We start from the raw sequence: 15,325 nt of genomic DNA, 5'->3' as shown, positions 1-15,325 counted from the left end.
AGGAGGACATACAGTCAATCAACAAGTACATGAAAAAATGCTCACCATCTCTAGCAGTCAGAGAAATGCAAATCAAAACCACCCTAAGATACCATCTCACTCCAGTTAGATTGGCAGCCATTATGAAGTCAAACAACAACAAGTGCTGGCGAGGATGTGGGGAAAAGGGTACACTTGTACATTGCTGGTGGGACTGCAAATTGGTGCAGCCAATTTGGAAAGCAGTATGGAGATTTCTTGGAAAGCTGGGAATGGAGCCACCATTTGACCCAGCTATTCCCCTTCTCGGTCTATTCCCTAAAGACCTAAAAAGAGCATGCTACAGGGACACTGCTACATCGATGTTCATAGCAGCACAATTCACAATAGCTAGACTGTGGAACCAACCTAGATGCCCTTCAATGGATGAATGGATAAAAAAAATGTGGCATTTATACACAATGGAGTATTACTCTGCATTAAAAAATGACAAAATCATAGAATTTACAGGGAAATGGATGGCATTAGAGCAGATTATGCTAAGTGAAGCTAGCCAATCCCTAAAAAACAAATGTCAAATGTCTTCTTTGATATAAGGAGAGTAGCTAAGAACAGAGTAGGGTCGAAGAGCATGAGAAGAAGATTAACATTAAACAGGGATGAGAGGTGGGAGGGAAAGGGAGAGAGAAGGGAAAATGCATGGAAATGGAAGGAGACCCTCAGAGGTATACAAAAGTACATACAAGAGGAAGTGAGGGGAAGGGGAAAAATAATACAAGGGGGACAAACGAATGTCAGTAAAGGGGGCAGAGAGAGAAGAGGGGAGGGGAGGGGAGGGGAGGGGAGGGGAGGGGGGATAGTAGAGGAGAGGAAAGACAGCAGAATACAACAGACACTAGTATGGCAATATGTAAATCAATGGATGTGTAACTGATGTGATTCTGCAATCTGTATATGGGGTAAAAATGGGAGCTCATAACCCACTTGAATCAAATTGTGAAATATGATATATCAAGAACTATGTAATGTTTTGAACAGCCAACAATAAAAAATTAAAAAAAAAAAAAAAAAAAAAAAAAAAACAAAGATGTTGTGTCCGCCAAAAACTAAAAAATAAATATTAAAATTCTCTCTCTCTTAAAAAAAAATCCTATTAAAATAAAATACTGTGTCCATCTACAACTAAAATAATATTTTAAACCCTGAATTTTTTAAAATCCTAAACTCAATGAATGATTTTAGCAGCAGATTTGGGAAGTAAAATAAATCCTAGCGCTTTTAAGACAGGTCAGAAGAAAATATCCAGAAGAAGTAAATCCAGAATGTAGGAGGCAGGGGAAATCAAATTCTAATATGCATTATTATAATCAGAAGAGAGAATGAGGTAAAATCAACATTTAGAAAAAGACTTGAAAATTCAAGAAATGTTTAATGGTCCCAAGCAACATAACTGCAAGAGGAAAAAGTGGGTGGGGTGGGGAAAACTACACCTAGGCACTTCCCAATACAACAGTTAAAAAAACAGAGAAATGACTACAGGAACTAGGGGAGGGATAAGACCAAACAACAATGATAATGGACTCCTTAAAGAAAAAATTTAAAACAGATGGTAATTAATTGGATATTTTTAAATTGCTAAAACTAAGTAACAGTCAAAATTCAGTAGCCAAAAGAAAGATCCTTTAAAAATGGAAACTGGTTTTAACTCTAATCATGAAGTTCATGTCAACCTAATACAGATTATAAAGGTAGCAATATTTAGTGGATAAAATACTATTCTCTGTTTATCCTTGTACTACTTTGATACACTAATCAAATCTATCATTAAAGGACAATGTTCAAATAGAATGAAAATAATTTCAAATAAGAAACAAACAGTGTAGAATGCAGAACTACAGAAACTTTAAATATGTGTATAAATTGAATGAATGTCTTGTGGAGTTCACAGTGTATGAAGTACTAACATACAATGCCACAACAGTTATCTGATTCAGGAGCTACTTAAAGCCCATAAAAAAAAATAACAAACCTATTAATCTATGTCAGGTTTTTATTAAATCCAGAATATATACCATGGCCTTTAAATTATGAGAAGATGAATAAAATTATAATTATATAATTATAATTCCATTATAATTTATGATTACATCAAGCTTATACAGAGGGGATGAGGAAAATAATTAAAAATATTTAAACTATTAAAAAGATACAAGGAAGAAAAAAAGAACAGGTCATCAAATAGAAAGCAAATTCTTCATAAACCACAGGCACATATTGACATGGACAGACTTACATTTTAGAAAGTCCACTCAAGCGGCTATAGAGAAAACTACTAAGAATTTGAAATAAGTTATATAAAAAATATAAAAAATGGAGAATGAAGACAGATGATCTAGGTTAGGAACAGAAAAGATGACACAGGCATGAACTAACATAGTACCCGGGGATGAGTTTTTAAAAAGAGTACAAACCACAGATGATGACAATGAATTTCGGAGGAGTTGAGGAAAATAGTGCTACAATTTAATGGCATTACAAAGAAAATTAATTGCCATTTAGGTCATTCATATTACTAGTAGGGACACAGAAAACAAGTGTTCTTTAAAAAAAAAAAGTGATAAAATGAGAAATGTTTCTTTGAAACAGGCCAGGCATTTAGAACTGGCCTGAACAAATATTTGAGATTCTAAAAAGGTCGCTTGGAGATCACAGAATTTTAGAAAAGTTAATGGAAAGGTTTCAATATTTAATGCATTAATTAGGCAACAGAAGTCAAAATACCTAAAAATAGTTAGGTCTGTAAGAAGGTCTGTCTTTGCTTTACAAGAAAATATATATATATATATATATATATATATATATATATATACCGAAGAGTAAAATCAGGTGCAAATAAAATCTGACACAAAAAAACTATTTTTAGAGAATTCAAGTATTTTTGTGGATTAAAAACTTCAAATGAACTTTCAAAAAATAACTAGCCCCACACTGAGAAGATTAATATATAAATATATACTACAAACAAGTACTTCTGTAATCATAACTCCTAAGGTCCTTGCCAGAGTTCAATTTTTAGTGTGAACATCTGAGATATTCAAGTCCAAAACTTGTACCATCAATAAGTAAATATTATTCCTTTTTGAAGTTTTTATTCTACTAAAACATGTCATTCCAAATCACTCAGTATTTTTAAAGGTCCAGAGTTAGAGATACAAGTTCAAAACATTAGAATTACATAACTGATCACAATGAAAGGTAATTAAAATAAATAGTGGGATCATAGAAAGGGTCTAGATCTTTGAGAGGTGTTTCCACATCAGTGACTGTTAATACCAGTTTACCACTTCCTGCCTTCATATGAATTTGACAATTGATTACGATGTCCTCACAGCCTTAGTTTATGGTTCCAACTACCTCAGGACTCTTAAGACTGATGATGGAAAGAAAAATGCAACTTATAGGAAACAAAACACAAAGGAAAAAAGACAAATCTCTACTTATTACAAACTAGAAGAAATTGTAAATAATCTTAAGAAAAGATAAAATTATCTATTAGTTCACACAGTGATAACAATAACAAACAATGAAAATCTTACTTTTGTAGTGCCATCTCATTTTGCTGGTGGAGTTCATTTAAAATCTCCACTTTCTGCCTTAGAGTTTTACATTCCTCTTCCAGTCCAACTTTAGAAGACTGTAGTGAACTGCAGTTACTTTCTAATTTCTTTATTTGGTCTGTAAAGGATAAAAAAGCTTATCTCTATATGTGTACAAGGACTTAAGAACTTGTTTGAGGGAGTAGTGCCAAGAAAAGTAAGAAGCATGAAAGCAAGAAGCCATTCTTTATCTTTCCAATAAAATTTTAAGTCTTTCCAACATGGCAATTTCTTCTCAAGAAGAACCCACCTTCTAGATTACAGTTTGTGGACATCGAGGCTCTTAGCTTAAGTTTTAAAAGTTTTAGATCCTCTTCAACTACTGATGTAGTTTGTGTCTAAAAATTGCAGAAAAGAGAGGTATTCTTAAAAGTGAGGCACAGGAAGAATTCACAGGCACTATGGGACTCTTACAAAGAACTATACCCGAGAGACATCCATCATCTGCTTAATTTGATCTTTGATCTTCTTATTCGGATCACCTAAAAAACAAAAGAATTTAGCTTTTTCTTTCCTTACTTTTAACTCTATATTCTCCTCACTTCCCCAAACTAAATAATGATTGTGTTCAAACAAAACAAAAAAATCAATTAAATAACTAAACTGATTAGACTAATGACTTTTAAGAGAATTGCAAGCTTAGATTTAAAAAAAGAGAGAGAGAGAGAGAGGTGAATTTCAGGCTGGGGTTGTGGCTCAGTGGTAGAGTGCTCACCTAGCATGTGTGAGGCACTGAGTTTGATCCTCAGCATAAAAATAAATAAAAGTACTGTGTCTGTCTTAAAAACAAACAAAAAAAAAGGTGAATTTCTAGTTTGCACAACTGAAATGTCATCTATGTTATTCTTGTAAGATAAAAGCTTTTCTTCTCTCTCAGATCTATCTTCACCTGGGCAAGTAAGTGTCTTATTTAGAAAGATTCAATCCTCTATTTTCTCCCTGAATCTACTACCAGGTGTGGTTTGAAATACTTGCTATGTAAGCAATATCCAACTTGGGAGAAAACATCTGGAAATATTTTCCTCATCAGTAAACACTGTTACACTCCCTCTCTAGCTTTCTGATAGTCTCTAGCCTCTGTTCTCACAGCCTTAGTTTATGGTTCCAACTACCTCCGGACTCTTAAGACTGACTGTGGACCTTAAAACCACAGAGCCATAGAGATGATGAGTATCAAAATCAAGTATCATCTGAATAAAGAAATAAATTTCTCTTACTGTACAATGTTCAATACTTAGAGGTATAGGATGTGACTATTGTAGCTGCAGTGTACTTACTAGTTTTCAATGGGATAGAAAAAGTCAGTGTTCTTCACATGCCTATTGCTACATTATACCCCAGCAACCCACCTCTGCCAATGCAACAGACATATCTATAGATCCAATGATATGTGTCTACAACCCTGAAGCTTAAGAAGAAATTCAGCCAGCTGAAAAGTGGCATCTGTATACTTAATTAAAGACAGGAAAGCAAAAAAGGATTCAACCTCCCTGAGACTGATCTTACCTGCTACCTCTCCATTGGTTAATTCATCTGACTCCTCTTCTCTATTTTGATCCTCAGATTCAGTCAAAGCCTAGAAAAGAAGCAAAAGGTTGGAAGACTCTCGATTTTAATTCAGAAGATTTCAGGAGAATTCATGAGATGAAACATGTATTTGGAGTATAAACTTACATTAATAGTATCTTCTTTGTGACTAAGAGCTACTTGTAAATCTTTCTGGGACTTCTCAAATGATTTGATTTGTTCACTGAGCTCAGCATGTGATGTACTCCAGTCTTTGACTTCCTGCTGCAACTGAAAAGTCAAAACATATGAATTCCTATGGGTTAGGGAGAGGTTTCTGCACTGGATACATCAGGACTACAAGACTTAGACAAAGAAATAGAGAGCCATACTCCTTGGTGGCCTGCCTCAACCGAGGGGGTTGAGACCTTGGTTAAGGAAGAGGGCAGAGTGGCCCCAACTCTCATAGCTGCAGTAAGAACATCAGAGCTATCAGGAAGTTGACCCTGTTTATTGCATTCCCCAGAAAATTGCTGCCAATTCAAATAATTTACCTCCAGCAGGAATGGCTGGGCACATATGACTGTCTCCTAAATTTAGACTCCTTATCATGTAATCTTCCCTTGGCCGGTGAATCAGTAACTACTCAAAAGAGGATCATAAAATACTTAATTTTCTGGTTTAAAAAGTTTCTTTGAGGCTATGCAAGTTAATAACTGATTGATATTTGATAAGAAAAGCAATAATCCAAAAATCCAAAACAGATGGAGAACAAATATATGCACTCAATTTGGGGAGCACTGTTTAAACTTTGCATATCTAGAAAAGGTCCTACATGAATATTCCTTACCTCAGGAACAGATCCAAGAAAGATACAAGATAATGATATTCACTTCTCTAGTTTACATTATGTATGACATCAAATTTTCTTTACCTGCTCTTTCTTCTTCTTAAGCATGGTATTTTCTTTCTGAAGCCGACAGCATTCCAACTTCACCTTCTCTTCACGAAGCTCAGCTTCATTAAGGACAATTTGAAGCTAATGCAAAACACTACAGTTAGTGAATTAATTCCAAAGAAAAAACAAAGTTATACTTTCCCAAACCAGACATCATATAGTTCTCATTTTTTGCACATTTTAGCACACCTCAAATTTTTGGTCCGCAAAAAAACTAAGATGTAGTATTAATATCCATTAGCAAGAGTTGGCAGCTTTACCTCTGAACGTTCAGAAGTATTCACTGAAATGACCTCTTTAAGCTTCTCTATCAATTTCTTATTTTCCATTATCTGCCAAGTGAAAACAGAACACAAAATATGCATTAGGATTTCAGTAGAAATACTGATATATATATATATATATATATGTGTGTGTGTGTGTGTGTGTGTACACACACACACACACACACACACACATATACTAAAAAAGATAAACACAACAAAATATTTGTCAAGCCATCCCATTACATTTCAGGTAAATGCAGGGGATCCAGCTTTGGACTAAGCAAAAAATCAAGAACTGAAAGAGATGAGGGAAAATGAAGTCATAAATATTTCATGGCATCCACAACCTTACGGTTTATGAGATAACCAGAAAAAAAGGTCAAAGTATAGAAAAACACAATGCAATAAGTAAATAAAATGTTTTAAAGCATAGAAAATTAACTAATTAATTACTGTTTCAAGTAAACCAGTTCAAATTAGTAGATTTTTTTCTAGTGATAGAGAAAAAAATTTCCCAAGATCATTTTTAAAATTTTCTTATCTGAAGTAAAAAATGATAAAATTTAAGGGAGAATAGACTAATCTCACATACAGAAGAATTCCAAAAAATTTATAAAGATACTCGCTCCTTAAGGAAGTGGACATAACTGCATATTCTGGAAAGGACAAAAACAATCATTTCCTAAAGACAGCAATAAACTGCCTGATAATAAAACCTAAGCAGAAATTTTTTAAAAACATCACTAAATTTCTTTGTAACTTAGCATATACTTGTCCTTTCTAATGTTATAAATGGTGATGGGATACTCAGATGTGTCCAAAGATCATCCATGGGATCTTCGTAATAGGAAATTGCATTCAGAAAACCCCAACACAGAAAGAAATGAACATTTGTTTAATGTCATAGCCTTGCTAACCTTTTACTCAAAATGACAACAGAGGAAAATGGGAAGTAGCATAAAAGCAGTCATCTAAGGAAGGGACTAAAGCTCCAAAGTCAAATGCTGAAACTGAGGAGCAACAGCTAGGAACCAGATCCCACATAACCTAGTAAAAAGAGAAACAGGTACCGGGGTTCTTGAAATGAAAGAAACAAGAGAGAGAAATATAAAATGTTTTAATGTTTTTCCCCTCTCTTTATCCTTCTATTTCCTTTTTTCTTTTAGCTGAGAAAAAATTCAATGAGATTAGAAAATTCCTCACAGGAATCCAGGCAAATGATTCTTCTATTTAAGAAGGGAATACTTTTTAAGAGATTTTACACTCAATTGTACAAGGAGAGGAAACTTATCTTAACAATGATATATCTGATATAATTAAGAAATCAGAAAAAGAACACTCAGATTTGAAAATATTTGTATCCAATGCTTTTGGCCTCTTTAACTGTGAGGCTTTTCATATGCAAAGCCCATTTACCTAAAATAATTTTCTTCCAATTATGTTAAATAACTATGAAACAGAATGACCTACAGTACAAACATAAGTATGTATAAGCATAAATATATATACATATATATATATATACACACACACACACACACTTATACATATATGTACACACATACACAGAGATGGACTAATTCTGCTCAGAACAAAAAAAAAGACTTAATGAACAAAACATTTAATGGATTTTTGGACAACACATAATCTATACTTCCAAATAAAAAGGTATTTTCTGAACATATGATCAAATCATAAAATCTGGGAAAAATATATATAAAAGACTGGAAAAATTATCTCATCTCCTTTTTCTCATTTTACTGTATTTCTTTGCAGCATTTCCCCCTGTTCATATGTGTTTATATTAACATACAGTTCATCAACATTTAAATCTTAGTTTCTGCTTTTTTTTCCACTTCACATTTAATTGTGAGCATTTTCTGTACCTCAAAGCTTTGAAATAGATAAATCTGCCTACTATTACATTAAGCGAACATACAATAACCCTTAAATGAATTATGTTGTGCTAAGTCTTCAATCTAATACACTGTTCCACTGAAAAACATTACCAAAATCTTCAAAGTATGGTTATTTCTTTAATATAGATTACTAGACATATATGCTACATAAAAGGATATTTATCTAACCTATTCCATCTTTTATCCCACTTTTAAAACTTCTGATACATATGAAACTACTGGTCAGGATGGCTGTAAGAATTACCAGTTCTACCAACTGCACCCACACTAAATTATTTTATAAGGTTAGTTTGACTTAAACCACTAATTTGTGTTTTAGCAACTGAAAAAGAAAAAAAAAAGGTGGGGGCCAGTGACTATATAAAATAATCCTTGTGCTTATGTGCTAAGGTATAAGTAAGTTAATTTACTCACAACAAGAATAGTTTTCCAAAAGAAAACGACAAAGGATACAAATCCAAACAAAACAGTGAAAACTACAGGCTTCCATGGTAGTCCATAAAAATCAGGCCCAGGTTGAGTATCATCAGGCAATGTAGTAAACAGCTGAAACAGACAAATTAGGAGAAATGGGAAACCTTAAATTTATAACAAAACAGTCACAAAGAATCATGGCAATTCTAAACCAACCTCCTCATCAGAAATCCACCTCCTCAATATTTTCCAATAGCTTCTTCAAGAGAGGATACTGGTAGTCTCATATTTTTTGTTCACTTGCAGTGTTTTCAAGTATAATGAATCTAAATACTTTTTAAAAAAATATTTATTTATGTATCTTTAGTTTTAGGTGGACACATTATTTTGTTTTCATATGGTGCTGAGGATTGAACCCCTAACCCTAACCCTAACCCTAACCCTGTGCCTCATGCATGCTAGGCAAGCGCTCTACCACTGAACCACAACCCCAGCCCTAATCTAAATACTTTAAATTGAGCATACATTTCCAGTTTGTAACAGGCCCTATATCATCACATTGTCTAACACCTGGCTAGAATCCCTCTGGATCATTCTTTTCTCTTAGATAACCTGGTTTTTATCATTTAAAAATTAATTTAAGACAAAAACTTAAATATATGAAAGAACTAATTAATTTTATGGCAACAAATAAAAACAATGATGATATACGTATAAGATTTTAAATCTTACTTCCATTCCACTCTTATATAAACAGATAAGTGACATGTAATTTCAGACAACTCTTGAAAACTGGCTTAGATAAACTTCTCTGAATTTAACATCCTTCTATAAAATTCAAAGCCTAATTTTAAATGGTTGCTCAAAGGCAGTGCATTAAACACCTGCCTACTCTTCCCTATTTTCACCGCCCTCTACACGTAATACGAGATAACTGTCATTTGGGCCCAATTCCCCAGCAGTCTCCGTAGGGAAAAGACCTGTAGTAACGTTAGCTGTTTCGATTGCTGGCTGCATTTCAGAACATAACATGAGGTTGTCACCCCTATTCCGTCAAAAAAAAAAAAAGTGCAAGTGGGGAAAGCTCAAGTACACCTTCACCGGCCTCGCTTAACAATACAGTCACCTCCTGCCTGCCTTGGGCCTGACACACTCCATTTCTCCGTCGCCGCGACAGTCAGTGCACCCACTCCGCCAGAACTCAGCCACCCGCCTGCCAGAGCTGGGGTCCCTCGCTGGGAATGGGACCGTCACCTCCAGTAGCTTGGCTATGAGGGCTGCGTAGAGCACCTACAGGGGTCCCAGGAGCTCCGGGTTCCCCGGGGAAGCAGTGACAGAAGGCACAGTGGCAGGTACTGAGTCCATGGTGTAGGGACAGCTGAGCGGAAGCGACGCTTCCCTGCAGAACAGCACAGGACCCTCTCTTTCACTGTTTCCTACTTCGGGAGGACCCAGCGCAGGGGGCGGGTACTGGGAGTGAACTTTGCCTACCTCCACGCAGGCGCTTTCCGCCCAACGCGCGTAAAACGTGTCAAGACGAAGCCACTGGGCGGACTGCAGAGAGCAGATGGAGGATGCCAAGGGGCAGGGCGGGAGCGGGAAGAACCAACTGCGGAGCACGGAGGGGACAGCGTGAGGAGAGCGCAGCGGAAGAGTCCAAATGAAAGGACTCCAGGAGGAAAGAGGCTCACCTGACCCTGGAACTGGGAGAGGACCTGCGATTTAGAAGGCCCTGGAGGAAGCCAGGGAACTAGCAGAAGGGGATTATAGGCAGAGACTAGGAAAAAGGAGAAGTCAGGCCTCCCAGCCCCTCCCAGAGCAAAACCCTTTTGTCAATGTGTTGAGACACCAGGTACCTGCCCCAAAAGTGCAGACACAAGAGGAGATGCTTCTCCTGCTCCCTTCTAAAGGACTACTGCTGGGACTGGGCTTTCCTTCCCTGCTCACTCCAGTCCTATGTTACTTTCTCCACTTGTGGATGATACTCTTTTTAAAAAGCCTTACCCTAAGGAATCATGTCATTATCACCCCACGCCGGTGGCTTCATTTCTGGATGCCACATTTTAAGGTTGCATGACTTGTGGAAAAGAACAGAATCATGAATAGCCCGAAAAGTACGTGCTAAAAATTGAAGAAACTGGGGACGTTTAACTTGGGGAGGGAATGAACATATGTGGATCTTTAAAAATCTGTCGTCAAGTTGAATATAGTCAATTCAAAAGAACAAGAATAAGCAGGAAAGCACTGAAAAAGAAGAGCAATGAAGGGTACAGGGAGGGCAGACTATATAATCAAATCATGTACCCTCGTCCAAGCCCAAGAATACATAGAGTTTGTGGGACAGAATAGAGAATACAGAAACAGAAACGACTGCACTGGACATTTGGGGTACAATAAAAGTGAGTTTGGGGAAAATAGACTTTCTAATAAGTAGCGTTTGCAAATACCACATGGAAAATTATAAAATTGGATTTTTCTCTACTTATTCAAAAGATAAACTACAAATGGATAAGAAACATGAATGTAAAAATAGAAAATAAACAAGTACTAGAAAATATTGGGTGAAATTTTCTATGTATTATGAGTGGGCAAAACCTGCCTCAATGAAAAAATCTTTCCTGGCTGTATCTAAACCTGCTACACACACACACACACACACACACACACCCATGCAGTTTAACAATGACAACCTGAGAAAAAATATTTGCAACATATTATTGTCCAAAGAATCATGTTCCTGAAATATAAAGAATATTATAAATGAAATGGCCAGCAAACCTATACAAAAATGGGCTGAAGAAATAAACAGATCTCAGGAAAAGAAATGCAAATAGCTATAAAATATGGAAACATGCTCTGCTTAGCTCATAATGAACAAAATACAAATTAAACCACACCAAGATACCATTTCTCACTTGCATTGGCAAGATCCAAACGTTTGACAACATACTCAGTAGGTGAGAGAATGTGGGGGAATACAAATTCTCAGACACTGCTGATAAGTATAAAAAATGATACAACCCTTATGAATGAGATTTGGCAACATCTCCCAAAACTGCTTATATATTTACCTATTAACTCCACAATCCCACTTTTTTTTTTTTTTTTTAACTTTTTCAGTGCTGGGGAAGGGTACCTAGGGCAAGTGCTCTACTGCTGAGCTATAGTCCCCCAGCCCTAACTTCTAAATATACTGGGAATACAACAAATGTTTAAAACTTGTATTTACAAAACTATGTTATTCAAGCATTAATTATAATAACACAAGATGGTCACAAAAGGCTGAAACAACTGTCATCAATAAAAGTTGTTGAATAAACCAAAGAAGAAAGAAAATAATTTTAAATACTGCTAAGAGCTGATTTCCAGAATACATTTTTTAAAAATGAAGTAGAGAAAAGTATTTATAGAATACTATTTGTATCTTAGAAAGTGAAAAAAGATGAATATATTTCTTATAGCTTTGAGGTAAAATTGGCATGCAATAAATTACATGTATTTAAAGTGTGCAATTTGATAAATTTTAACATGAAATTATGAAATCACCATTATAATCAAGATAATATACACATCCTTTACTTCCAAAAATATTCTCATTCTCTAGGTAATTCTGCCCTTTGTCACCCTTCCTTCTTGCCCCCCACTTTCCCACTCCTCCAGCAAAATGTCTATCTTAATAGATTGCTTTGTATTCCTCAAGTTTTATGTGTATGGGATAATATATTGTATTTTCTACGGCTTTTCTCATTCAGCATAATTTGAGATTCATCTACATCAGTTTTATCTATCATCTATTTTTATTGCTGAGTAGCATTTCATTATATGTACGTACCACAATTTGTCTATCATCTATTGATAGACATTTGGATTTTTTTCCAGTTTGGGGCTTTTACAAATAAAATAGCCAAGAACACTGATATAAAATTCCTTCTATTGCTATCTAACTTATCTTTTCTTGGAAAAGAATGGTTGGATATGACTGGTGTATGCTTACCTTTTTAAGAAGGTGATTCTACCACTTTATATCCCCACCAGCTGTGCACCCATCCAGTTCCTCCATCTCTTCTCCAACCACTCAGCACAATTGTCTTTAATATTAGCTATTTAATAAGTGTGTAGTGGTAACTCTTATGCTTTAAAATTGCATTTCCCTGATAATTATGTCAAGCATTTTTAATGTCTTTATTTACTATCTGTTTATCTTCTTTGATGAAGTGTTATTTTACAGGACTATATTTTTTCTTTCTAATGAGTTCTAAGAGTTCTTCATATATTCTTGATGCAAGTCTTTTATCAGATAAATGTTTTACAGTAATTTCCTCCCAGCTTGTGTTTTGTCTATTTCATTCACTTCGAAGTGTATTTTGAATTACAGAGGTTTTAGTTTGATGAATCCCACATTGTCAAATCCTTTTTAATGCTTTTGTTGTCAAATTTAAGAAATCTTTGCCAAACCTAAGTTCAACAAAAAATTTTCTCTTATTTTTTTCCTAGAGGTTTTGTAGTTTTGAGTTTAATATTTAAGTCTGTGAGTTAACTCAGGTGTCTATGCAAGGCATGGATCAATATTTGGCATATAAATATGCAGTAATTTCAGTACCATTTTCTGAAAAACTTTCCATTCTCTACGTGTCTTTCCATCTTTGTCAATGACTGTTGCCATATATATGTGTATCTATCTCTGAATTCTTGGCTCTGTTCCAATGTTTTGTCTGCGATCCTAATTACTGTAGCTTTAGAATATTTTTTTTTCTTTTTTTCCTCTTCGTATGGTACTAGGGATTGAACACAGGACCTTGCATATGCTAGGCAAGTGCTCTACCACTGAGCTACATCCCCAGCCCTAGCTTAAGTCTTGAAGCCACGTATTCTAGGTCTGTTGCAATCAGCTTGTCATTTTCTACAAAACTCTGCAGGGATTTTGATTGGAATAATGTTGACTCTGGTGATTAAACTGGGATGAATGGACACCTTAGTCTTCTGACTCATAAATTAGGTATATCTCTCCATTTAGGTTCTCTTTAATTTCCATCAGCAATATTTTATAGTTTTTAATATATACATTTTAGGTTTTGCCACGTTTATGTTTAAATACTTCATATTTTTATTCTATTGTACATGGAAATCTTTAAAATTTCAATTTCTAATTATTCATTGTTAATATATAGAAAATATAATTGCTTTTAAATATAAATTTTATCCGTCAACCTTACAATAGCTTTTTTCTAGATCATACCAGATTTTATCTATATATGTTCATGTTATCTGAAAATAAAGAGAATTTTAGTTCTTCCTTTCCAATCTGAGTGCATTTTATTTCTTTTTCTTGCCTTAGTATACTAGCTATTTCCTTACTGTACCCCAGGACAATGCTGAATAGATGTAATGAGAGTGGACATCTCTGTTTGGTTTCTGATCTTGGGGAAAAGTATTCAATTATCAACCATTAAGTATGAGGTTAGCTGCATTTTTTCAGAGGATGTTTTAAGCTCCCTTTTTCTATTCCTAGTTTGTTGTTTGTTTTTCTACATCAATAATCAATGCTGAGGGGCTGGGGTTGATACTCAGTGGTAGAGCACTTGCCTAGCATGTGTGAGGCAATGGGTTCGATTCTCAGCACTGCATATAAATAAGTGAATAAAATAAAAGTCAATCAACATCTAAAAAAAAAATTTAAATAATAATCAGGGCTGATTTTTTTTTACATGTCGATGGGATTTATTGTCACCTACTTGTACATGCACACAAAATAACAATATAATTTGGCCAATATTACTCCCCAATATTTCCCACCTCTGCTATATTTTTTAAATGCTTGTTTTGTATCTCTTGAGCTTTTACATATTATTGTATTTGACTTAAATTTTTGTTTAGAATTTCTGTACAGGTTCATTGGAGATCCCATGAGAGGTCTGTGGTTTTCTTGTTATATCTTTGTCTTGGTTTAGTGTAGTGATAACATTGGCTTCATAGGAGAAATATTTCCTTGCTTTAATATTCTACAAGGGTTTAGTATTACTATTAGGAATTAGTATCATTTCTTCCTTACAGGTTTAATTGGATCACCAATAAAGATATCTGGGTCTTATATTTTTTTCTTTGTAGAAAGGTTTTTATCTATACCTTCAATTTCTTTAATAGTCAACAAGGTTTATGAAGATGTCTGTTTTTCTTGAGTGAACTTTTGCAATTTGTGGCTTAAATGGAATTTCTTCATTTCAACTAAATTGTCAAGTTAATTAACATAAACTGTTCATAATATCCCCATTATCAGTCTAGTATCTGTGGAATCTGTAGTTATATCCCTTCTCTAATTGCAGGATATTGATAATCTGTGTCTCCTCTTTTATTTCCCTCGCTAGATGTTGATCAATTTTATTCATCTTAAAGAACTAGCTTTGGGTTTCATTGATTTTCTCTTATTTTCCTTTTTTAAAATTTCACTGACTTATGGTCTTTATTATATCTTTTTTTCTTGCTTACTTGGAGATTAACTTATTTTTCCTTTTCTAGTTTCTCATAGTAGGAACTAAAGTCAATGACTGGAGACTTCTTTTATAATAAAGCTATCTGGGCCTGGTAGTGCTATAAATTTTCCAGTAACGCTTTAGTGACATTGCACAAATG

General features: G+C 34.7%; 1 protein-coding gene across 4 annotated transcripts in view; it reads right to left on the bottom strand.

The window, feature by feature from the left end:
* Nucleotides 1-15,325, bottom strand: part of LOC114082949 (transport and Golgi organization protein 1 homolog) — a 76,058-nt gene that overhangs the window by 11,106 nt on the left and 49,627 nt on the right. For all 4 annotated transcript variants that reach the window (XM_071603735.1, XM_071603736.1, XM_071603734.1 and 1 more), the window contains 8 exons: nucleotides 8,699-8,830; nucleotides 6,360-6,431; nucleotides 6,076-6,180; nucleotides 5,310-5,432; nucleotides 5,142-5,211; nucleotides 4,062-4,117; nucleotides 3,886-3,973; nucleotides 3,576-3,714 (listed from right to left, as the gene is read on the bottom strand). In XM_071603735.1, coding sequence (XP_071459836.1) covers nucleotides 3,576-3,714; nucleotides 3,886-3,973; nucleotides 4,062-4,117; nucleotides 5,142-5,211; nucleotides 5,310-5,432; nucleotides 6,076-6,180; nucleotides 6,360-6,431; nucleotides 8,699-8,830 — 785 coding nt within the window. The remainder of the gene's footprint in view (nucleotides 1-3,575; nucleotides 3,715-3,885; nucleotides 3,974-4,061; nucleotides 4,118-5,141; nucleotides 5,212-5,309; nucleotides 5,433-6,075; nucleotides 6,181-6,359; nucleotides 6,432-8,698; nucleotides 8,831-15,325) is intronic.

The sequence above is a fragment of the Marmota flaviventris genome, chromosome 17 (genome assembly GCF_047511675.1).
Source record: "Marmota flaviventris isolate mMarFla1 chromosome 17, mMarFla1.hap1, whole genome shotgun sequence".
Taxonomy (NCBI): Eukaryota; Metazoa; Chordata; class Mammalia; order Rodentia; family Sciuridae; genus Marmota; species Marmota flaviventris.
This window is presented reverse-complemented; position numbering and strand designations above follow the sequence as displayed.